This window comes from Loxodonta africana, chromosome 3, assembly GCF_030014295.1.
Source record: "Loxodonta africana isolate mLoxAfr1 chromosome 3, mLoxAfr1.hap2, whole genome shotgun sequence".
Classification (NCBI taxonomy): Eukaryota; Metazoa; Chordata; class Mammalia; order Proboscidea; family Elephantidae; genus Loxodonta; species Loxodonta africana.
The window spans coordinates 32,841,978-32,864,727 of NC_087344.1; the positions used below are offsets into that span (position 1 = coordinate 32,841,978).

The following is a 22,750-nucleotide window of genomic DNA, read 5'->3' on the forward strand; positions in this document are numbered from 1 at the left end:
CTTGCTGACCCATGGAATGAGAGAGCTGAGTGCCTTCAGGCAGGAGGCTTCCTGGCAGAACGGGGTACCTCTGGGCACTTATCAGCAGAGCTAAAGAGTTTTGTAACACTTGCCTAAGCAGGGCAAAGACGAGGGCTGAGAGCCAAGAGGTGAGAGTGAGAGCCAAAAAACCAAGAGAGAGGCATGCTTGTAGGCATGGCCAAGAAGAAGCTGTCCTAATAGAAGAGCTGTATCATGAGTCATTCCTGTTACTTCTAAGTTGATTCTGATCCTAAATTTTAAGCCATTACTTCCCTAATAAACCCGTAATCATGAGAATGGTCTGCAAGTTCTGTGTGGCCATTGCAACGAATTATTGAACACAGCAGAGAAGTAGAGAGTGCCATGGAGGGATGGCTGGTGCCAGAGTTGGTTAAAAAAAAAAAGTTTAGAGAGAGGAGGTATGTCTGACCTCCACCTCATAGCAATCAGCACTGAGCTGATGCTGATGTTGATTCTCCTCTATCCCCCTGAAGTTAGATGAGGTCTGATGCCTTGCTACTTTCACCCAAAATATCCACCTGTTCATTCATTCCTCCATCCATTCATTACCTGCTCCTCCATCCATTTATTACCCACTCATCCATCCACCCATCCACCCATCCATCCATCCATCCATCCATCCATCCATCCATCCATCCATCCATCCATCCATCCATCCATCCCCCCACCCCCCCACCCCCCACCCATCCATCCTTCTCTTCCTCCTTTTCTCCCTCCCTCCCTCCATCCATCCCTCCAACTAGTTATCCATTTGTTACCCATTCATCCATCCACCACCTATCCATTTACCCACCCATTCACTGATCTATTCACCTATCCATCCATCCATCGTTTTGTCCATCTGTCCATTCATTTATCCACTCCTCAGCCCATCCATCCAAAATGCCTGACTTTAACTTCATATCTAAGTAACCAGAAGATGTTAGCACCCCAGAGTTTGGGGACCCTCTAGTGCTAACCTTGGGGAGATAAAAGAAAACACAATAGCTGATTCAGATACACACAGATGAGAATTCCTACAGACACGTAAACCCACAAACCAAAACTGTGTACACACTCATACAATTACACCATACAGAATATTATATATTTAAGTGTATTCCACAATTATACACACTTAAACCCCTAGACCACAGCTATACACAAAATTACATACACTCACACGTCTAAGATATAATGTAATCAGACAAGATCGCCTTAACACACAAGACACAGTTATATGGACATTAACATGATGACCCTCAGACAATTAAATGCACAGACACACTACTCACTGGTTGAGGCAGGGAGTGTAGGAATTCTTGTCTTCCTCAATGATGGACACTATAAGGGTGATCAACTTGGACCAGAAGTCAAGGTTCTTGATGCTGGGGCCCTGTTCCTCTGGGGGAACCTCCCCCTTCTTGGCCTGAAAGAGTATGTGGAGACACTGGTGAAAAGGGGTCCAGGGGAGGGTGTCTCATTCAGTTCATCAGTGAGGGGCAAGAGGTTGATGAGGAAGGGGCCGCATTAAGGCGTATGTGTTTCAGACAGGAGATCTGTGTGGAAAGGAACTGAACTCATGTAAACTGGCCCAAACAAAACCCACACTAAGGCAGCTCAACAAAGGTTAATTAGGCTAACTCATAAAACTGAATGGAAATTAATGGAATTTAACTTAAATAGACCCAATTCCACTAAACCAAATGGAACTTAAATGAGTTCAAATCAAGCTCACTTAGCTTAAAAGTTAACTTTCTTCAGAGTGAGTTCAGTGGAAGTGGACTTGGGTCCACTTCCACTGACTGGAGTAGAATTAAACATTACTTGATTGAATTCAACTCAAGTTAACTCAATTGGATTGAACGTAATCAATCTGTGCAAGATCAACTCAATCTAAATCAAAGTAATGGAAATAAATTGACCTCAACTGAATCCAACTCAACCCAACCCAACTCAACTCAATTCAACTCAGTCTAACTCAACCCAACCTAACCCAATCCAACCCAACTCAATCTAACACAACCCAATCCAACTTTTGCTGTCTCAAGCCAACTTAACATACTCAAGCCAACTCAGCCTAACTTTAGGGAGTCAGTGGAAACAAATGTAGCTAAACTCAACTGAAATGAGTGCAACTCAACCCAAGTCAACTGAATTTAACTGTATAACTCATTAATACAGTTCATCCTAACTCAAGCCAAGTGAACCCAGTCAAGAGCACCTTCAACTCAAGGCAAATTAGTGAAAAGGACTTAATCCGTACTCAGTTCAATTCAATTCAATTCAATCCAACTCAGTTCTGCTCCTTAACTAGCAATTTTAACTTAAGTGAAGCAAATGGAAATAAATGACAGTGAACTGGTTACAGATGAACTGAACTCAACCCAATTTAGTATTGTTCACCTCAACCCAGTCAAACAAAAAATGACCAAGCTCAACTCAAGTCAACTGAACGTAAACGAACAGAATGAAATCAAATTGATCTGAATTCATCTTCTGCGTCATCACCTGTTGAAAGCTCAAGTTGGAGTAGGGCCAACCCGGGCTCCAACAGTCTCCCATGTAGCCCCTCTCCCTGTACTAATCACCCTGGGTTGCAAATTTCCAATTTGTGTATCCTTTCCTCTTACTAGATGGTAAATTCCTTGAAACCTTATTTACAGCCCTGGGACACTGTATGTGTAGATAAATGTCTTTTGAAAAGTCTCAAATAAATTGAGTTGAACTATATTCAAAAAATTGAATTCTACTCAACATTTATTGAAAAGTAATGATGTCAAGTACACTATCTTGTGCCAAACTCAACTGAGTTTAATTCAAACAGAATTTACTGAGCACCTACTGTGTGCCAGATGCTAAACACTTAACTATATTTTATCTACAGGTTGTATGTCACTAAATTTTCTCCCTAAACACAACAGAGAGTCCCTGATGGGGCAGGAGTAAAGTGGGTTCAGAACTCAAATTCTAGTAAAAGACCGGACTTAATGGTCTGACTGAGACTGGAGGAACCCTAGAAGACATGGCCCCCAGACTCTTTGTTAACCCAGAAATAAAACCATTCCTGAAGTCAACTCTTCAGACAAAGATTAGACTGGACTATAAAACATAAAATGCTACTTGTGAAGAGTGTGCTTCATAGTTCAAGTAGATATATAAGACAACATGGGCAGCTCCTGCCTGGAGGTGAGATGAAAAGGCAGAAAGGGATAGGAGCTGGTTGAATGGACACGGGAAATCCAGGGAGGAAAAGGGGAGTGTGCTGTCACTTATAGGGAGGGCAACTAGGGTCACATAAAAATGTGTATATAAATTTTTGTATGAGAAACCAAGTTGAGCTGGAAGCTCTCACTTAAAGCACGGTAAAACAACAACAACAACAACAAAAAACTCCTTAATAATGAGATGTGGGTTTACGACCCTCATTTTACAGAGGAAGAAACTGAGGTCCAGGGCAATTAAATCACTTGGGAAGGGGTGGAGCTAGGACTTGGGCCAGGGTCTGATTGACATTCACTATTCCCTTCTGCCCCATCCAGGGTCCTCACCGGGTCTGTTTGATACTCCCGGCTGTAGAGTTCATGACAGTTATTGAAGATGTACTCATAAGTAGAGTTGAGGCAGGCTTTCACACAATCCTTCACCACCTGGCTGGCTCGAGGTGGGCTCTGAAGTTCTTGCACCTGGAGGGAGGGAGACAGGCATAGGCGGACACAGCTGGAACAGGGGTACCCAGGAAGTGGCTACAAGGGGTTCTGGACTGGGTCCCCTTTACTACCTTCATCCGAAAGAAAGTGATGCTGGTGAGAAGGTCCACAGTGGATTTGAGGTCCTGGAGTCTCTCCGGGCTGCTGGCTGGGAAGTTATTCTGTTGGGAATGAGAGAAGTGGGGTTATGGAAGAAGGCTGGGAGACAGTCTGTCAGCTTGTTGTCCTGTGGTGGCTGGCGTGTTGCTGTGATGATGGAAGCTATGCCACTGGTATTTCAAATATCGGCACGGTCATCCATGGTTGACAGGTTTCCAGACTAAAACAGACTAGGAAGAAAGGCCTGGTGACCTACTTTTGAAAATTAGCCAATAAAAACCTTATGAATCACAACAGAATATCATCCAATATTCAGCAATACAGTGCTAGAAAATGACCCCTGTAGGCTGGAAGTTGCTCAAAAAACACAGTGGTCATAACAATGGGCTCAAACATACCAATCAATGACCATGAAGATGGCATAGGACCAGGCAACGTTTTGTTCTGTTATACATAAGGTCACCATGAGTTGGAGCTGGCTCAATGGCAGCTAACAACAAGAACACAAGAGTACCCAAGTTTCAGGAGGTGGGTTAGGGGTCAATGAGAGCACCTTGAAACAGCTGGGGTCAGCTTGGATGCACCGAGCACTTTGGGGCAGGTACTGCCTGCATATACGTCCATGTGTCTGAAGAAGGCACTCCACAGGTTAACATGGGTCCTCCCACATGCGCACCTGCTAGCAGCTGTCCCTTCCCAGCACACACAGGTGTGGGGTTGAGCCCGTCATCATGCGCAGGCTTCTTACCCGGTACATGGAGAGGTCGATTCGCAGTGAGTTATGTAGCTGGTCCAGGAGTTTCACAAATCGCTCTTTCTAAGGAGGCAGGGGAGGAAGGAGGACGGATGGAGACGACTAGGAGGTCAAGTGCAGCAGCTAATGGTGGCCACCATATTGACATTCTATATACTAAATGCATCACTTTCACCATTGAATTGAGCCCTCATCACATTTGTTTCCATTCTACAAAGGGTAAACTGAGGCTCAGAGAGGGAAAGTGACTGGTATGAAGTTACACAGCAAGTCAGGTTCAGACTGGGGACCTGGGCATCACATGGGGTCTGAGCAGCATGGGGGATCTCCCACCTCCCCCAGTCCTGGCCCCTGAAACTGACCCCAAAGTTGGAGGCAGCGAAGCGGTCAGAGGCAGACACGTTGGTGGAGGCGGTGGTGTGTGCGTAGTAGGCATTGATGTTGGCGAGCAGGGTGCTCATGACAGCAGGCACCCCAGGGCACATGTACTTGGAGGAGAGGCAGGCAAAGTGGCTGGTGGGAGGGAGTAGGAGGCACTGGGCCCAGCGTTCAGCCAGGATGGGCCACGTCCCCCCAGGTATTCCCAAGACACCATCTGTGAGAGACCCCCGGTCCCCTAGCCATTCCCCTTCCCCCTGCCCATTTCTGTCTTTCTGAGTTTCTTTCTGTCTCTGTCTTTCTTTCTATCCACTTTGGTTGCCCTATCTTGTCTCTAACTCTGCTCTCTGTTCCTTGTAACTCCAGCCCCCAGTGCTGTCTAACTAATAGAGAGAATTACTTATCTCTCTACACCCATTTTCTTTCTGGCTCCTCCTTCCAAGAAGCCCTCCCACCCCAGATCTGGCCAGTGTCTACTCGGTGACTTCCCCACTCCAGTTTTCTGAGCCACCCTCTCATGCCCACCCCGGCCTACAGCCTCACGTCATGGCTTGGTAGATGGACTCAACGCCGTAGCGCATGGCAAACTCATCCACAATCTCCTGGGCTGTCTCATCGTAGTAAACCTTCCAGGCGTCATCACCCTTGGCATCAGGGATCTTCACGACCCCGTTGTTCTGCACGTCCGTCACGAAGTGGAACAAGTTCTACCACGGGGGTGGGGGTGATAAGGTGTCTGAGGCAACTTACATCGTCCATCCATCAATTTACTCATTCATTCACTGATTCATTAATTCATCTATGCTTGCACCCATCCACTCATTTGCTCACCCATGCATTCAGCTACCCTCAAATTCACCTCATCTATCCTTCCAATAATTCAACTACACATCCATCTGTCCATTCATCCATCTACCTCTCTATCTACCCATCCATCTGCCTGTCCATCCATTCATCCATCCAACCATCCATCCATCCATCCATCCATCCATCCATCCATCCATCCATCCATCCACCCGTCTACCCACCCATCCGTCTGCCTGTCCATCCATCATCCACCCACCCACCTATCCATCCAACTACCCAAAAGTTCACCCATCTGCTCATTCTTCCAATAATTTAACCACACATCCATTCATCCCATCCATCAACCCACAACTTAATCTTTTCATCCAACAGTTCATCTTTCCACCCATTCAGCCATCCATCCACTCACCTATCTATCCACACATCAATTTATCCATTCATGCATTATCTATCTGTCCATCTGTCTACCTGTTCATCCATTCATCCATCCATCCATCTACTCCAAGATTCACCCATCCACTCATCGGTCCCTCCAATAGGGACATGCCACACATCTATCGGTTCATCCATCTGCCCATCACCCACCCGCCCGCCCATCCACCCGTCCGCCCATCCATCCGTCCGCCCATCCATCCGTCCGCCCATCCATCCGTCCATCCATCCATCCATCCATCCATCCATCCATCCATCCATCCATCCATCCACTCATCTATTTATCCACCCACAGACTCATCTATCCATCCATTTATCATTTTACCTACTCATCATTCATTCATCATCCATTAATTCAACAAACTGTGTTGGGGATGGGGCTCTCCCCAGGAGCCCCTAGGCAGCTGGAAGAGACAGATGCAGAGACAAACAGCCTGCCCCCAAGGGTTCAGGACTGGAACAGATGGAAAGACTTGGAGTTGGGTAATATGAATCTGTCTGTAAGGTCAAAGAGGGCTTCCCAGAGGAGGGGGCCTTGAAGCTGGACCTTGATGGTTGGGGAGAAGTTTTCCAGACAGAGGAAATGGTGTGAAAAACAGTCATAGGTGCCAGAAGGATGTGGACAGTGTGGCCTGAGAGAGGAAGGCAGAATTGGGGCAGGTAAGAATAGTGAGTAGGAGGCAGTATGGGAGACCACAGTGGGCCTTGAAGGCTGGACAGAGCAGTGGGCCTCACCTCGTGCAGACAGGTGTACTGGACATGGTAGGGGGCCACCTTCTCTTCGCCTTTGATCTCCACACTGATGTGCAGACGGATGGCACCCGACACAGCCGACTTGTCAGTCCGCTTGTCTGCAGTGCAGAGACAATGGTAATATGAAAGGCAGAACTTCCCAATATGCCCTGGGTTATTTTAATGTGTCCCTGGGTGATGTGAATGGTGAATGTGCTTGGCTGCTCGCCAAAAGGTTGGAGGTTTGAGTCTACCCAGAGGCACTTCTGAAGAAAGGCCTGGCAATCTACTTCTGAAAGATCATAGCCATTGAAAACCCTAAGGAGCATAGTTCTACTCCAACACACATGGAACGATCATGAGTCAGATTTGACTTGATGGCAACTGGTACAGGTATTTTAACGTATGTGTGTGTGTTTCCCACCCAGACTCCCTGAAATTAAGGCCTGGTGTCCTGTCTCAAATTGGCTTCCTAGGCTTATATAGCCTACTCCTTGGACTAGAATTTCTTAGACCCTGTTTCTCCCAAACTAGGATCCCAGATCTCACTTCCTCACTCAGATTAACTTCCTGGGTCTGTGTCTCTCCCCTTAGACTAGAAGTCCTTGGCCCCACTTCTCTCCCACACTGAGCTCCCAGGCCCTGCCTCCCCTATCAGATCTGGCTCATAGACCCTGCCCCTCCCATCAGATTGGACTCCTTGGGCCCTACTCCTCCCCAGACTGTCTCTCCCACCTGGCTGGCTCCAGAGGCCCCAGCCTTGTGCCCCTGCAGGACCTGCCCATGCTCACCCAGGTTGTACCACACGTCCATCTCGCCGCTGAGTGTCCGCACCTCAATGATTGTCTGCCCCAGGAAGTCATCAGACTCCCTCTTGAACCGCTGCTTCACACGGGATTTGATGTCATCATCCTCGTCCCAGACTCGCACTTTGATGCGGTCTGAGGAATTGTGACATTCGCTGTGGGGGGGGGAGCATGAAGCAGGATCAGCTGGGTGGGGTGGCCACTTGAGCTTCTTGGAGCCCAATCCGCTGCCCCAGCAGGGTGCTCTGTGTGGGGTCGTGGCGGGGGGTGGGGGGGCCTAACCAGGCACTTACAAATGGAAATTCTCCTCCCACACAGGGTTCAGGTTTCCATAGATGGTTTTCGTCCGTTTCTTGGTCTTCCCGACCTGGACAGTGACGTAGGGGTCACTGGAACCTGTCTTGTCCTTTGCCTGCAAGCCCTGGGCACACACCACTGGGAGGCACACAAAAGACAAATACACAGATGTGCACTCATGGGTGAGGAAAGCTGAGGGTGGATTGTTTGGGCAGTCACAGTCACACACTGCTCAATGGGGACACCTGTGACCCTGCTGTGGACTTTGTTCAAGAAGAGTTAACACCAGGGGAGCCCTTTGCCAATGAAGGGTGGGAAAGCACCCCACTCGCCTCGCTCCTGGGGTGAGACCACTCTGAGGTGTGTGCTCTATGCTGTCTTCCTGAGTGCCACAGAGGGACCGAGCTCCGGTTGCCCACAGCGTCACATGCTCTTTGGCGCCCCCTGCAGGGCTCCTCCCATTCATGCGGCACTTCCCTGTTCTTCACATGGGCTTCCTGGGGTGACCTCCGGGATAGCCCATGTGCCCTGAAGTTGAAATCATCATCTTGGGGTCTGGTTTCTAGGAAATCTAAATGAGGCCAGGTGTGGGTAAACACGTCAGCCGCCTCACCCCTGGATGGGGCCACTCCGAGATGTGTGCTCTACACTGTCTCCCTGAAGTCCCTAACCACCAAAAACCAAGCCTACTGCCGACCAGTCCATTCCAACTCATAGAAACCTTATAGGACTGAGTAGAACTGAACTATAGGGATCCCAAGGCTGTAATCTTTACGGAAGCCGACTGCCACTTCTCCCCCAGAACGGTATCCTAATCCTCGACAGTTAGGAGCGGAGTGCTTAACTACTGCGCCACCAGGGCTCCCTCCCTAGCCACACAGAGCACCAATTGCCCACAGTATCACCAGCTCTTTGGCACGCCCTGCAGGGTTACTTCCCTCCCTGTCTCAATTCTCCACTCCCGCCCAACTGGGGCTTTCTGGGGTCATCGCTGCAATAGACAACGTTTACCTCTCATATCCTCTCCTTGGCGTCTGGCTCTGGGGTCACCTACCAGAACACATGTAGAGGCATAAAGGTTCACCCCACGAGGATAAACAAACAATCGTGGACATGGAGGCACATGGACACAGCCAAGAGAATGCCAACCAGGGGAGGAGTGGGAACGCTGGGCCCACCGTGAGTGCCCCTGGCCTCACCAGTGATGCTGATCTTGGCCGACCATTTGGACGTGCCGTCTAGCACGCTCTGCTTGACCGCCTTCATCTGCTGCGTGTGCGCTGTCTTGGTCACGGCAAAGATCTCCTGAATAAGCTCGAAGATCTCGGGCTTGTTGCGCTCCCGGATCTTCATGCGGTCCTTGAGCACCATAATGATGTTCTGCGTGCGGTCCTCCGCTCCGTGCTTCGAGCTCTTCTCCGCCGCCCCTGCCAGGTTGCACCAGGCCGGTCACTGGGCCTGCCCACAGCCAGCGCTTCTTTGGTGCCCGAGGGGACCGCACTAGGGACCGTGGTGACAGTCTCATCTGTGGCGGCTCAGGTGGGTCACCCCGAAGAAGCTAGGGCTGCCATCTCCCGGAAACATCTCCTTCGAGTGTCCAACTCACTTCATAGCCTTTTCCTCTCGGGTACTGGCCTCCTCTCCTTCCCTGAGCCTCTGTCCCCTCTGAATCCCCGCCCATTCTGAGCCTCCTTCAGTTTAAGAGCTAACTGTAAGCCAGTCTCCTCCAGGGGAACCGCCACTTCTAAGCCCCTAGAAATTCTTACTCGTCCCTGAGCCCCACCCACCCTGCTTCTCTCAGATCTCCTTCCCTCTCCCTTCTCCTCCTCTCGTCCCCTAGCTCACCTCGCAAGGACTCCAGCTTCTCCCTTCGCCTGACCCAAAAAGCCTATTGCCTTCGAGTCGACATCGACTCATAGCGACCCTATAGGGCAAAGTAGAACTGCCCCATAGAGTTTCCAAGGAGCGCCTGGTGGATTTGAACTGCCAGCCTTTTGGTTAGCAGCCGTAGTAGGTAGCACTTTACCACTATGCCACCGGGGTTTCCTCCCTTTGCCTACCCATTGAACTCAATCCATTGTCGTCGAGTCTAGCAGCCCATAACCCCATCCCCAGCCCCCTTTCTCCAAACCCTCCCCTCCCGCCACCCTTCTATTCCCACCTCGAGAAACTCCCCTAGCTCAGGCCCGCCCCTCTGGCCCCGTCCCTCAGCCAGCAGAACCCAGCACCTTTGTCCTCACGCCATCCCTGCAGAGCCCCGCCCCTCTGTCCCCGCTCTACCCCACACTGAGCCGGGCAGCTAAATCCTGCACAGCAAGGAGACCCACCCGAGTCCCACCCACCCTTCCATCCCCGCCCCGTATCGTACCCCGCCCCAGGTCCCCCCAAACTTTTCTGTCTTGGCCTCATTCCTGCAGAGCCCCGCCCCTCTGGCTCCGCCCCTCACAGCCCCTCCGTTGTCATAGCCCCTCTTTGTGGAGCCCTGCCCCAAGCTCCGCCCAGTGCGAGGCCCCGTCCCAGAGCCCCACCCTGTGTGGAGCCCTGCCTTGCAGGGTGTTAGGACCCCATTCTCTGTCCCCGCCCCGCACAGCCCAGCCCTACCCAGCCCCGCCCCTGCCCCCGCCCTCACGCTGCAGGCAGTCGGCGTTGAGCAGGTCCTGGCACTTTTCGTGGCACTTGACTCCGCATTCAGTGCAGCGCATGCCCTGTCGCGCGATGCCCCACAGCAGCCCCTCACACTCGTAGCAGTAGGTGGGCGTGGTGGCCGTCCACACCTCAAAGTTGTGCGGTGTCGTGCACGAGATGGGGTAGATTAAGGCTTGCAGGGTCTTCTTGTAAACGTGGTTTTTCTGCGGAGAGTGGGCGTAGCCATGGGCGCAGTGGCCTCAGGGAGGGCGCAAAGAAACCTCAGTCCTGCGCTGCTAGAAACTCCCGTGGGAAGGTGCGTTATCCGATTCCCCATAGCGAGGTATGCCCACCTCCTCGCCCATGTCTCCCGCCTCTCCCCCCAGGCCCAGGGGGCTGCGCCACTTCCAGGAGCCCCTAGCCCAATCCATCCCACCCAGGGCCAGAGGAGGCACCCGCGTACCAGCTCCTCGTTGTTCAAGGTGCTGGAGGCCAAGGCAGAGGTAATGCCTGCTTTCCGGGACTGGACGAGGGACTGTGGCCAGGAGGGACCGTAGACACCCAAGGGATCATCACCCCAGCAGAATACACAGCCACGGATGGGGTCAGTCAGCCATGGATTCCAGCCAGGACCATGAATTGGAAGCAGGTCACCAATGGCAGCCAGGAGCAACAAAGAATTGGAAAATGACATGGGCTCCAGGTTAGAAGGGATCATGGTAGATGGTCAGGCCCACACTCCTGGCCCCGCTGTGGACCAGATTTGGTGCCATGCTTGGCACCCCTCTATGGTGATGGCCACAGAGCAAAACCATCAGCCATGCCAAGGGCCAAGGTAGCTCAGAGGGGGAAAGACACCAGCTCTCTCCCCCACCCATGAACAATGGGACATGGAAAAATACGTACAAAGTAATATAGAACAATGCAACATATTTTTATGATGGTACTACTGACCTTCTCTTTGATAGATGATGCATTATTTCTTTAAAAAACCATGGTGGAAACTGGACTAAACCAAAAGCTAAGAAGTTTCCTGAACACAACCAAACACTTTGAGGGACAGAGTAGCAGGGGTGGGGGTCTGGGGACCATGGTTTTAGGGGACATCTAGGTCAATTAGCATAAAAAAGCTTATTAAGAAAATGTTCTGCATCCCACTTTGGTGAGTGGCATATGGGGTCTTAAAAGCTTGCAAGTGGCCATCTAAATGCATCAATTGGTCCCAACCCACCTGGAGCAAGGAGAATGAACAACACTACAGACACAAGAAAAATATTAGCCCGAGAGGCAAAAAGGCCACATAAACCAGAGACTCCTGAGATCTGAGGCCAGAAGAACTAGATGGTGCCCAGCTACTACCAATGACCACCCTGACAGGGAACACAACAAGAGAATCCCTAATGGAGCAAGAGAAAAGTGAGGTGCAGAACTCAAACTCAAGTAAAAAGACCAGGCTTCATGGTCTGACTGAGACTGGAGGAGCAGAACACATGGCCCCTGGACACTCTATTAACCCAGAACTAAAACCATTCCCAAAGCCCACTCTTCAGACAAAGATTAGACTGGACTATAAAACATAAAATAATACTCGTGAAGAGTGTGCTTCTCAGTTCAAGCAGATCCGCGAGACCAAATGGGCGGCTCCTGTCTGGAGGCAGGATGAGAAAGCAGAAAGGGACAGGAGCCGGTTGAATGGACACAACACAGGGTGGAAAGGGGGAGTGTGCTGTCACATTATAGGGAGAGCAACTAGGGTCACAGAACAATAGGTGTATAAACTTTTGTATGAGAGATTAACTTGAGCTGTAAACGTTCACCTAAAGCACAATAAAAAAAAAAAAAAAAAACATGGTGGACATACATAGTATTTTGTGAGTAAGTCCCCCAAAACCCATACCAAGCCCCCCCAGAACCCATGGATTGTGGGTGGATTGGAACATCAAGTGGGGGGTCAGAGAAGGAGGCACAGGGACCCTGGTCACTGTTACTCACCATGGCCTGTGTGTCCATGCAGCAAGTGGGGTAGAGATCAGACTACATTAGTCCCAGAGAACACCTTGCTGGCCCCTAGTCCCAGGGCTGCCACGGACAGTAGCGCAGGATGCGCCCTGCTCCAGGCAAGCCTGATCAGCCAGGCGAGGGAAGGGTGCAGGGGCTCACCAGGTCGCTCACGAGGGGAATGGGCTTCCGCTTGCGGATGTCCGGCATGCTGTCAATGATGATGAGGCCACCACCAGGGCTGCAAGACACACGTAAGGCCATAGAAGGCTCAGGCTCCCCCACCCCATCCTCACACAGATATCACCTGGGGCCTGGGCAGGTCACTCTACCTCCCTGGGCCTTGACTTCCTCATTTGGGGAATAGTGCAATCCAACACTGAATCAGCACCTGAATTAAGGCAAATCTAAATAATGTGAGTTTTATGTACATATTATGACAATGCAATTGCCAGAACAATCGGCTCAAACATATCAAAGATTATGAAGATGGCGCAGGGCTGGGCAACGTTTTGTTATGTTATACATAAGGTCGCCATGAGTCAGCTCGACAGCAACTAACAAACAACAAATAATATAAAATATTAATAAAACCTTTCTTTAGGCTCAAAATTGGAAATATATATGCATATTTGAAGTCTGTCTTGGGAGGTGATTTCAAAGCTAATGTGGACCAAAAAAAAAAAAAAAACCCCAAAATCCAAACCACTTGCCATCAAATTAATTCTAACTCATGGCAACCCCATGGGTCCCTGGGTGGCGTAAATGGTTAAGCAAGCGCTCAACTACTAGCCCAGAGGTTGGCGGTTTGAACCCATACAGAGGAATCTCAGAAGAATGGCCTGGCAATCTACTTCTGAAATGTCGCAGCCATGAAAACCGTATGGACCACAGTTCTACTCTGCACACATGAGGTCGCCATGAGTAGCAGTTAACTCGAGAGCAACTAACAACAACAATGAACCTAAAGGTTGGCAGTTCGAACCCACCCGGCAGCACCATGTACAAAAGGTCTGGTGATCTGCTTCCCATAAAGGTTACAGCCAAGAGAACCCTATGGGGCAGTTCTACTCTATAACACACAGGTTCTCATGACGTGGATGAGGTTACTGGAAATTGGGATTGTGTTTATCTCTTGGCGACTCTGCTTAGCTGGTGAGTTGAAGTGGACTCTGTGGTGGAGGCTGTAGTAGCCCATCTGGATCCCTTTATGGAGAGGGGCAACCATCCCCTGGGGGATTTGGGGGTGGCTCCTCCTAGATGGTTCCCATCAGCCAGTGAGAGAAATGCCTGACAGCCATGACTCTGGACAGACTCCGTGGCGCTGTCCACACTCTGGAGCTCCCCACAGGATCAGGCTGAGGCTGGGCAACTCCAGAACCCATCTTTGTTCAGCTGCTTTTCCCCTGCTGAGAGCTCCTCCTCCATAAATCCCGTGCACAGGACCACCCATCTCAGGCTCTGCTTGCAGGGAGTCCCACCCAGGACACTCACCTAGCATCCCGGGAGTCACAGCTGCTGTCTTCCCTGCCTCTGTTTACAAAGGACCTACAAGCAAAGGAGGTCACTACGCTGCCACTATTTTAAAACGTTCTTGTTGTTAGCTGTCATTGAGTCACTTCTGACTCGTGGCAGCCCCATAGATGCAGGGTAGCACTGCTCCATAAGGTTTTCAAGGCTGTGACCTTTCAAAAGCAGGTCACCGGGCCTTACTTTAGCGGCATCTTTGGGTGGATTTGAACAGCCAACCTTTTGGTTAGTAGTTCAGCACTTAACCATTTACGCCACCCAGGGACTCCCCTTTAAAACATTAGAGTAATTTTAACATCTCTTTTGCATTTTCTAACCTCACCACCTAAATGCTGGGGGAAAAAAAAATTGCCTTTGAGTCCATCTCAACTCATGGCAACCCATGTGTGGTCAGCGTAGAGCTGCTCCGTAGGGTTTTCAAGGTTGTGACCTTTTGGAAGCAGATCGCCAGGCCTTTGGTCTGGAGCACCTCTGGGTGGGTTTGAACCGCCAACCTTTTGACAAGTAGTCGAGCACTTAACCGTTTACGCCACCCAGGGAGCCAGTAATGCTGAAAAGCACCTTTGAAAATCAATAACTTAAAAACGGAAGTTAGATGTCACAAAATGCTCCATTTAAGGCCAAACTGAACCCACTGCCATCGAGTCAATTCCAACTCGTGGCAACCCCATGTGTGTCAGAGTAGAACTGAGCTCCATAGGGTCTTTTTGGCTGTAATCTTAGTGGAAGCAGATTGCTTGGTCTTTCTTCCAAGGTGCCTCTGGGTGGACTCAAGCTTTAAACCTTTTGTACAAACTGATGGTGCTACCCAGGGACCTTAACGCCAAACACTATCATTAATTAAAGAGCCAGCAACTTAAGCAATAATCTAAGAAATTAAAGGTAGAATCAAAGCAAACAATTCACTCCAGTGTAGTGTAACATAACACATTTATTTCTGGGGCCGGGGGGGAAGGGCCTTGAATTATGCAAGTGGCTTTGGCTAGGCATGAACCTCTATGTACTCAGTCTCCCCATCTGTGAAATGGGTTTGCTGTAAGGATTAAACGTGTTACTATCTTCAGCTCCTGGACTTTGTAAGTGCTATGTGAGAGTGGCTAGGTTACTTGGTTCAAGCATGGTCTATCTCTTTCATAAATGGAATCTCTCCCCACCCTTGCTGCATTGAGTCCCTGGGGGCAAACCAGCCTTGAGCTTTGCATTCAAAATCTCTCCCCACAGGCCTGTTACTCACCCGCCTTTGAACCACAGGGATTTTGACATCTCTCCTTCTCCCCGGGCCTGTGGGATGGACAGACAGACGTGGTCAGTGTGGCTGGCCTTCCTCTTCCCAGGGCTGGGCAGCCTCCACGCCTACTTCTGTGTCCCCTTTGGGCTGGGGGTCAGAGGCCCGAGTCCTAGTCCTGGCTGTGTGCTCTTGAGGAGCTCACTAACTTTCTCTGGGCCTTATTTTGTGCATCTATAAAATGGGCTGGAGGAGAGAGGAGCTCCTCTCTGTCAGGGACCTCAGTTTCATCTTTCAAACCTGGGAATTCCTTAACATCGTCTCCAACAACAGCACCGTGCTCTATAATCGTGGAATTCTCAGGGTTTTTTTTTTTACACTGTTAAGATTGTGAAATTCCCTGTAGCCTCACTTGCTTGACCTGCTCTTATGCCCCAGGACCTTTGCTTGAACTGTGTCACCTGCCTGAACAGACCAGCCTCTGTTCATCACTCAGATCTCAGCTGAGACCCAGGGTCCAGGCGACATCCTTACCTCCCCCATGGTCTCACAACTAAAGGGTTAACATGAGTCACTTGCTGAATTAGGTGGGGGTATGGGCTGAGCGCTGTCTAACCAGGCCGGGCTTGGTGTGGTCAGATGGGGGCGTGGCCCAGCTGTGGGGGGCGTGGCCATGGGTGGGGCACAGGCAGATGGACGGGGTTCTCACTTACCTCCTGTAGCTGCATCCGCACCTTGTTGAAGATTCGAAGCCAGTTGGCCTTGGCCCTGGGCATAGAGTCCTGACCCTCCTGGCCTTCCTCATCTTCCCGAGTCCTGAAACTAATGCAAGGGTGTTGTGAGGCTCTACAGCCGGCTCTCCATGACTCCTGATCTTCCCTTGACCCTCAGAGCAACACCACCCCTCCATGGCCTCTCTGGCTCTTCAGAGCCACTCTGGTTCACAAGTGACCCCTCTGCCTGGCCCCTTTACACCTCTCCAGCCCACCAGCACCTCTCTGACACCTTCAGGATCTCTGGCTCCCTCCTCAACTCCCCTGCCCCTGAACCTCTGTCACCTCTTACGCCCCCAGAGTCCTGATTCTCTGTAACCTCTCCAACCCTGACAGGCCCTCCAGTCCTCTCCCAACTCCTAACACCCCTTCAAGGCCCCATTTGACCCCTACAACTGCTCTGACCTCTATAATCCTCCTGTCACCTCCAATCCCTTTTATAAACCCCATGATCCCATGACAATCTCTCGCTCTTACCAGGTCCACTCTGACCCCTCAGGACTCTGTGCCCCTGTGGCCCCCTCTGTCTCCTCCCCTTACCTCTCCTCTGCCTTGGAGGACTCCAGCTCAGTGGTCTGCTCAGCTGGGGACCTCTCCTCAGGCACAGTCGGCTTAGGGGCCACCTTGGCCACCTCAGGGGCCTTGGCAGGTGCAGCTGGAGCCTTGTCTTCCTTCTCAGGGATGGACAATGGGAAGCTGATACGCTTGAAGTCCTTGGGCTCAGACACAGGTGGCCCCTCACGCTCGGAGTAGCCACCCCGTGCCAGCTCAACTTCATCTGGCACCTCCTCCTCCTCCTCCAGCTCCTCTTCGTCCTCAGGGAGCTCCTCCTCCTCCTCCAGGAAGTCCTCCAGATCCTCCTCTAAGTCCTCGTCCAGCTCCTCCTCATCCTGGTCCCAGCGCGGTGAGTCCTTGTGGTAGCTCACTGAGCTGTGGCACGAGTGGTAGGAGTCCCGGTCCCTCTCGTCCTCCAGCTCAGAGCCTTGCAGGCTCTGCTCATCTGGGTCAAAGTCCTCGCTGAGCTGAGAGCTGCCCTGGCTCAGCTCTCCTGAGGAGGCATAGCGGCTGCTGCCTGTGGGGCTGCGGGGATAGCAGGCCAGTCATTTATTGAGCACCTACTGTGTGCCAGGTCCCTGGGTACCACAAGTGGTTTACACTTGGCTACCAGCCAGAAGGTTGGTACTTCAAACTCACTCTATGGAGCAGTTCTACTCTCTAACACATGAGGTTGTCATTAATCAGAATTGACTCGATGGCAATGGGCTTGGTTTTTTGTTTGTTTTTGATTACTGCGTGCCAGACCCTGCCCAGGGACAAAACGTCATGAACAGAAGAGACAAAACTCCCTGCCCTCATGGAGTTTATGGTCTGGGGAAGAAAAACACCTGCTCATCACCCCACTTTTCTCCCCTGCTGTCTACAATGAAAAACACAAACCTGCTGCAATCAAATTGACTCAGAGGAGAACTGCCCCAGAGGGTTTTCATGGCTGTAATCTTTATGGAAGCAGATCACCAGGCCTTTCTTCCGTGGAGATGCCAAACTAGATTAGCAGTTGATCGAAAACCACTTGTGCCACCCAGGCTCCTGCCATCTGCAATGATGGGTACTAAAAAGAAATGAACTATACATGTAAACTAACGAACAAGTACTAGAGGGAAAAACCTCGTTTTGATTCCTACAGCATCCTCAGGGCCAGTGGGGAGGGGGATCCCAGGTATTGAATGGTGGGGGCATTTAAGACAGGGAGTGAGTATGTTTGTGGAGTGACTGAATGAAGCAAGAACCTAGATCCATTATTGTGGTAGCTCCACTGGGAGTGAATGTGCTCATCCATCCACTCGGCGGGTGGACATGCTCCGCCCACGTGCTGCGATCCCTAATTGGTATCCTCGCCATGCTACCAAGATATCTAAAGCTCATTGCTGTCAAGTCATTCTGACACACAGCAACCCTACAGGACACAGCAGAACTGCCCCATTGAGTTTTTAGGGAGTGGCTGGTGGATTCGAATTGCCAACCTTCTGGTTAGCAGCCGAGGTCTTAACCACTGCACCAGCAGGGCTCCCAGGATACGTAGAACTCCTGAAACTTAAATGTGGCCATGCTCAGCTCTTGATGTCCCTTGGTCTCAACCTGGGCCTCCCTGGCCAGGGACTGGGTCTTAACTGCCTCCTCTCCTTGCTTCAACCTCTCTCCACAGCTGATCCTGCAGCAAGTCCCCTCAGCTGTCCCTCGAACATACAGCTAAAATCAAATTGCTTCTCTGCGCCCTAGGCCCCTCCCTGATCCAGGCTCCATCATATCCCTGGGAGGCCCTGCTTTCCATGGCAGCCACAGGGGGGCTTCTTAAAATCACAACCCAGTCATATCCCTCCCCTGATCCAAATTCTACCATGGCTCCCTATTCTCCTTGGAACAAAACTCATGCCATGTCCTTTCTCCCCCCGTGTGGCCCAAACCTTCCAGCCCCCCAAGCCTTCCTCTCTTTCCCTTTCCCCGTCACTTCCTTCCTTACTGTTCCTCCAACAACCTAAACTTGTTTCCACCCTTGGGCCTTCGCACATGCTGTGCCCTCTGCCTAGATCACCCTTCCTTGCCTGCTTTATCTGACAAACTCCTACTCAGACTTCCATTGCCCACTAAAATGTCACTTCTTTGGGTAAGTCTCCCCTTAGGCCCACCAGGTCAGGGCCACTGTTATCACCTCCTAAACCCCCAAAAATCCAAACCTACTGCCTTTGAGTCTCCTAGAGCCCCTTAAACCGGGAAAAAATATCTGTCTCTGCCCGGTGGCAGGCAGACACCATGACTTATGGGCCACCATTCATCCCCCTTCCAAGAGCTCATTCAGTCATTCAACGAACTTCTCACTTCCTGTCTTAAGTACTCTGTTCACTCTCATCACCCGGGATCCCCTTACCTGACCAGACCCGGGGATGCTGTAGGAAACAAAACAGGGTTTCTTCCTCCAGTCTTACTAGTTTACGTATTTAGGAACTGCCATTGTAGCTGGGGAGCCCTGGAGGCACAGTGGTTAAGAGCTCAGCCTGAAAACCAAAAGGTTGGCAGTCCAAATCCACCAGCTGCTCCTCGGAAACACTACAGGTGTTTGGCAGGAGAAGTCCCAGGGTGGCACAAACGGTAAAGGGCTGAACTACTAGCCAAATGGTTGGCAGTTCAAACATACCCAGAGGTGCCTAGGAAGACAGGCCTAGCGATCTGGTTCCGAAAGGTCACAGCCTTGAAAACACTATGGAGCAGTTCTACTCTGCCCTGTGATTCGGAATTGACTGGAGGGCAACTAACAACAATTGTAGTAGGCAGGAGATGGACTGGGCGGGGGGGGGGGGGCTGGTGAGCAGATATTTTTTGGCTGTAATAAAGTACCCTAGGCTCACCAGTAGGGTAAGTCCATTCCAGCACATCCTAGGGTCCCTGGTTAAGGGGGCAGCCTAGGACTGGAGTCAGGGCACCTGGGGCTGGACCTGCCCACCTGCCTTGGGACCTCAGCTACCACGTGAACTACCCTGGGCTTTGCTGTTGCTTCTCAAACTGAGGCATGGAACCTGGAGGCTCCCCAACCCGGGTTCAGACATCCAGGGTCTCAGCACAGCTTTGGCCCCACTCACACCTCCCCTGCCTCCCAGTGGCCTCTGGATCAAGTCTGTACTCTTGAGTTTGGCACCTAAGGGCTTCCTGCATGACCTGGCCCCCCACCCCTCCAGCCTTTAGCTAAGCTATTTTCTCTGCCTGGAATTCCCTTCCCCTCCCCAGCCACCTCCTTTGTCCTTCAAGATCCACCCCTCATGCACTCTCCTCCAGGAAGCCCTCCCTGCCTTCCTCCCAGATTGCCCAGCCCCATTTCCCCCTCTGATTGAGCCCTGACCCCGAGGGCTGGGAATGTCTGTGTCCAGCTTTGTCTCCCCTAGTCCTTCGGGGCGCTCTGGGCAGCATGGCCAGAGGGGCAGCTGGGGGTGGGGGGCTCAAGGCACTGTCAGGAGAACCCAGGTGGTGCCTACTTTTACAGGTCCCTCGGGGGTGCAAATGGTTTGTCCTCGACTGCAAACCTAAAGGTCGTCTGTTTGAACCCACCCAGTGGGGCCATGAAAAAAAGTCCCGGTGATCTGCTTCTGTTAAGATTACAGCTAAGAAAACCCTACGGAGAAGCTCCACTCAGTAACACGTAGGGTTGCCATGAATCGGAACAGACTCAATGGCAACTAACAAGAGCAACCTCTCCGCACTTGCAAAACTTGACTCTGGGAAGTCTCACCTCACCCCTGCGTGGCCTGCCCATGGCACGAGGAGCAGAGCTCCTCCTTTCCATTCACCCCTCTCCTCCCAGGAATGCCCACAACAGACAGGCTCCACCAGGGACAGAGAAACACACCCAGAGAGTCGTAGTGTACACCCAGCTCTGTAACTCAGGCAACTGTGAGCCTCAGTTTCACTATCTGTACGTGCGCACGATGCGCCCTGCGCTGCCTGGTGTCACGGGCATTCACGGAGGTCATGGGGAGTCTCTGCCCAGACACCCAGGGAGAAAAGGGTCAAAGAATTGTCTCCCCTCCAGAGAAAATGCTTCCATGCGTTCTCTGCTCTCCTGTGCTTTTTCTCTAAGACTTTCTCTACTTCTAAGAGTTAATATTGTATTATATTTAGTATCTTTCTTGTTCTTCAACAGTTTCCAATGGTTGAAACTTTGTTCCAATAACAGCTTTTGTCTGAGCCCTGTGGGGTGGAATTAGTGATACTTTAAACATTGTATCAGATAATGCTCAAGATGGAACAGGAAACTTAAGAAGGTTTTCTTCACATTGCTCATGCCCCAAGCCCTTTACAGCTATATCCCACAGAACGTTCTGAGAAGATGGCAATTTTTTCTATCTGTGCTGTCCAGTGTGGTCACCACCAGCGACGTGTGGCTGTGGAGCACTTGAAATGTATCTGATGACTGAGGGAGCTGAATTTTTATTTTATCTTAATTAATTTAAGTTTAACTTGGAGACGCCAAATGCAGGTAACAGCTACCATATTGGACAGCACAGTGCTAAAAAGCTCAGTTTCCCTTCGAAGGCATAAAGGTGAGCAACTTATAATTTGCTTTCTTACTGCACTTTGCTGTTGTTAGTTGCTGTCAAGTCGGTTCTGACTCATGGCAACCCCATGCGTGCACAGTAGAACTGTGCTCCATAAGGTTTTCTTGGCTGTACTCTTAAAGGAAACAGATGGCCAGGGCTTTCTTCCGTGGTACCCCTGGGTGAGTTCAAACTGCCAACCTTTAGGATGGCAGTCAAGTGCAAACTGTTTGCAAAAGAAGATGTTTCTGAGGGTTCCTCAGCCATGACATCAATGTTTGTTTGTGTAACTAAGATCCTCATCAAGGCTCTGAGAAGGTCTGCAATTCAGGAGGCTATGTGATTTTGTCTAACTTGGTGTTGCCTCCGATTTTTTTTTAACATGGAGCCACTTGTTCCCTGCAGGGTGGTTTATGAGAGATCCAACACCGGAAGTGCTGCTGGGAGCACAAAGGAGGGACCGCCCCTTCGCTGACATTTTTGCCGCGTGATGCAAATGGAGCATCATCGTTGTCCAGCTGTGGGACCTTGGGAGACTACCCTTGTGGGTTCCCATGTGCCCCTTTTAGGGCTGAGAAGCAGTATGGCATTGTAGCTATGGATGTGGACTCTGCGGTCTGCTTGCCATGGTTCAAATCCTGGCTCAGCCACTTATTAGCTGTGTGCCACTGGGAAAGCCACGTAACCTCTCTGTGCCTCACTTCCCACAACTACAAACTTGTGGGGAAATGATATTAGTCCCCACCTCAGAGGCGAATAAGTTAGGACTCCCAGAATCCCTAGGATACAGTGAGTGCTCAATTAACCATCATCATTTTTTCTTGCTTCTTCTTGTTGCTAGTTTCAGTCAAGTCGATTCTGACTCATGTGTGTAGAGTAGAATAGCTCCATAGGGTTTTCAAGGCTGTGACCTTTTGGAAGCAGATCGCCAGGTTTGTCTTCCAAAGTGCCTCTGGGTGGATTTGAACTGCCAGGCTTTTACTAGCAGCTGAGCATTTAACCATTTACACTGCCCAGGGACTTATTTCCTTGCTTAGAGACTAGTACAGCAGGGCCAGGACCTGGGTGAAGTGGGTGAGGCTGAGCCGTGCAAGTACAGGGTCAAATTCTGCCTTTACATAAAATTTTGATGTTTTGTTCATCAAGGATTTTAAACTTTTTATTGAAGTGTAATTTATACACAATAAAATCCACCTTAAATTTTGGTGAATATTTTCCCATCATGAATTTTTGTTCATTCATTTTGATTTTTAAAAACACTGCACTAAATATGATTTACCTTGGATACAGTATTTTGGTGTCCCCTTAAATTCTGCACCTAAGACAACTTCCTTACACACCTCACCCAAATCTTGAACCTGAGATACCTGAGATATGTCAGGTTCTCACAGTAATAGGAGCCCCTGTAGTTTGTATGAACTGAACCTAAAATCTTAAAGTGATTATTACTATTATTATTATTACTTGCTATATTAATAGCGG

General features: G+C 50.4%; 1 protein-coding gene across 2 annotated transcripts in view; it reads right to left on the reverse strand.

Annotated features, from left to right (window-relative positions):
* Positions 1-22,750, reverse strand: part of UNC13A (unc-13 homolog A) — a 69,783-nt gene that overhangs the window by 23,570 nt on the left and 23,463 nt on the right. Inside the window, exons 8-24 of one of the 2 annotated variants that reach the window (XM_064280951.1) lie at positions 16,728-17,267; positions 16,128-16,236; positions 15,424-15,470; positions 12,822-12,900; positions 12,654-12,659; positions 11,125-11,196; positions 10,666-10,885; positions 9,236-9,463; positions 8,033-8,174; positions 7,725-7,894; positions 6,937-7,052; positions 5,506-5,669; positions 4,947-5,097; positions 4,579-4,647; positions 3,803-3,892; positions 3,573-3,707; positions 1,317-1,450 (exon numbers count right to left, since the gene is read on the reverse strand). In XM_064280951.1, coding sequence (XP_064137021.1) covers positions 1,317-1,450; positions 3,573-3,707; positions 3,803-3,892; positions 4,579-4,647; positions 4,947-5,097; positions 5,506-5,669; positions 6,937-7,052; positions 7,725-7,894; positions 8,033-8,174; positions 9,236-9,463; positions 10,666-10,885; positions 11,125-11,196; positions 12,654-12,659; positions 12,822-12,900; positions 15,424-15,470; positions 16,128-16,236; positions 16,728-17,267 — 2,472 coding nt within the window. The remainder of the gene's footprint in view (positions 1-1,316; positions 1,451-3,572; positions 3,708-3,802; positions 3,893-4,578; positions 4,648-4,946; positions 5,098-5,505; positions 5,670-6,936; positions 7,053-7,724; positions 7,895-8,032; positions 8,175-9,235; positions 9,464-10,665; positions 10,886-11,124; positions 11,197-12,653; positions 12,660-12,821; positions 12,901-15,423; positions 15,471-16,127; positions 16,237-16,727; positions 17,268-22,750) is intronic. The other variant, XM_064280952.1, reaches the window with a different exon arrangement.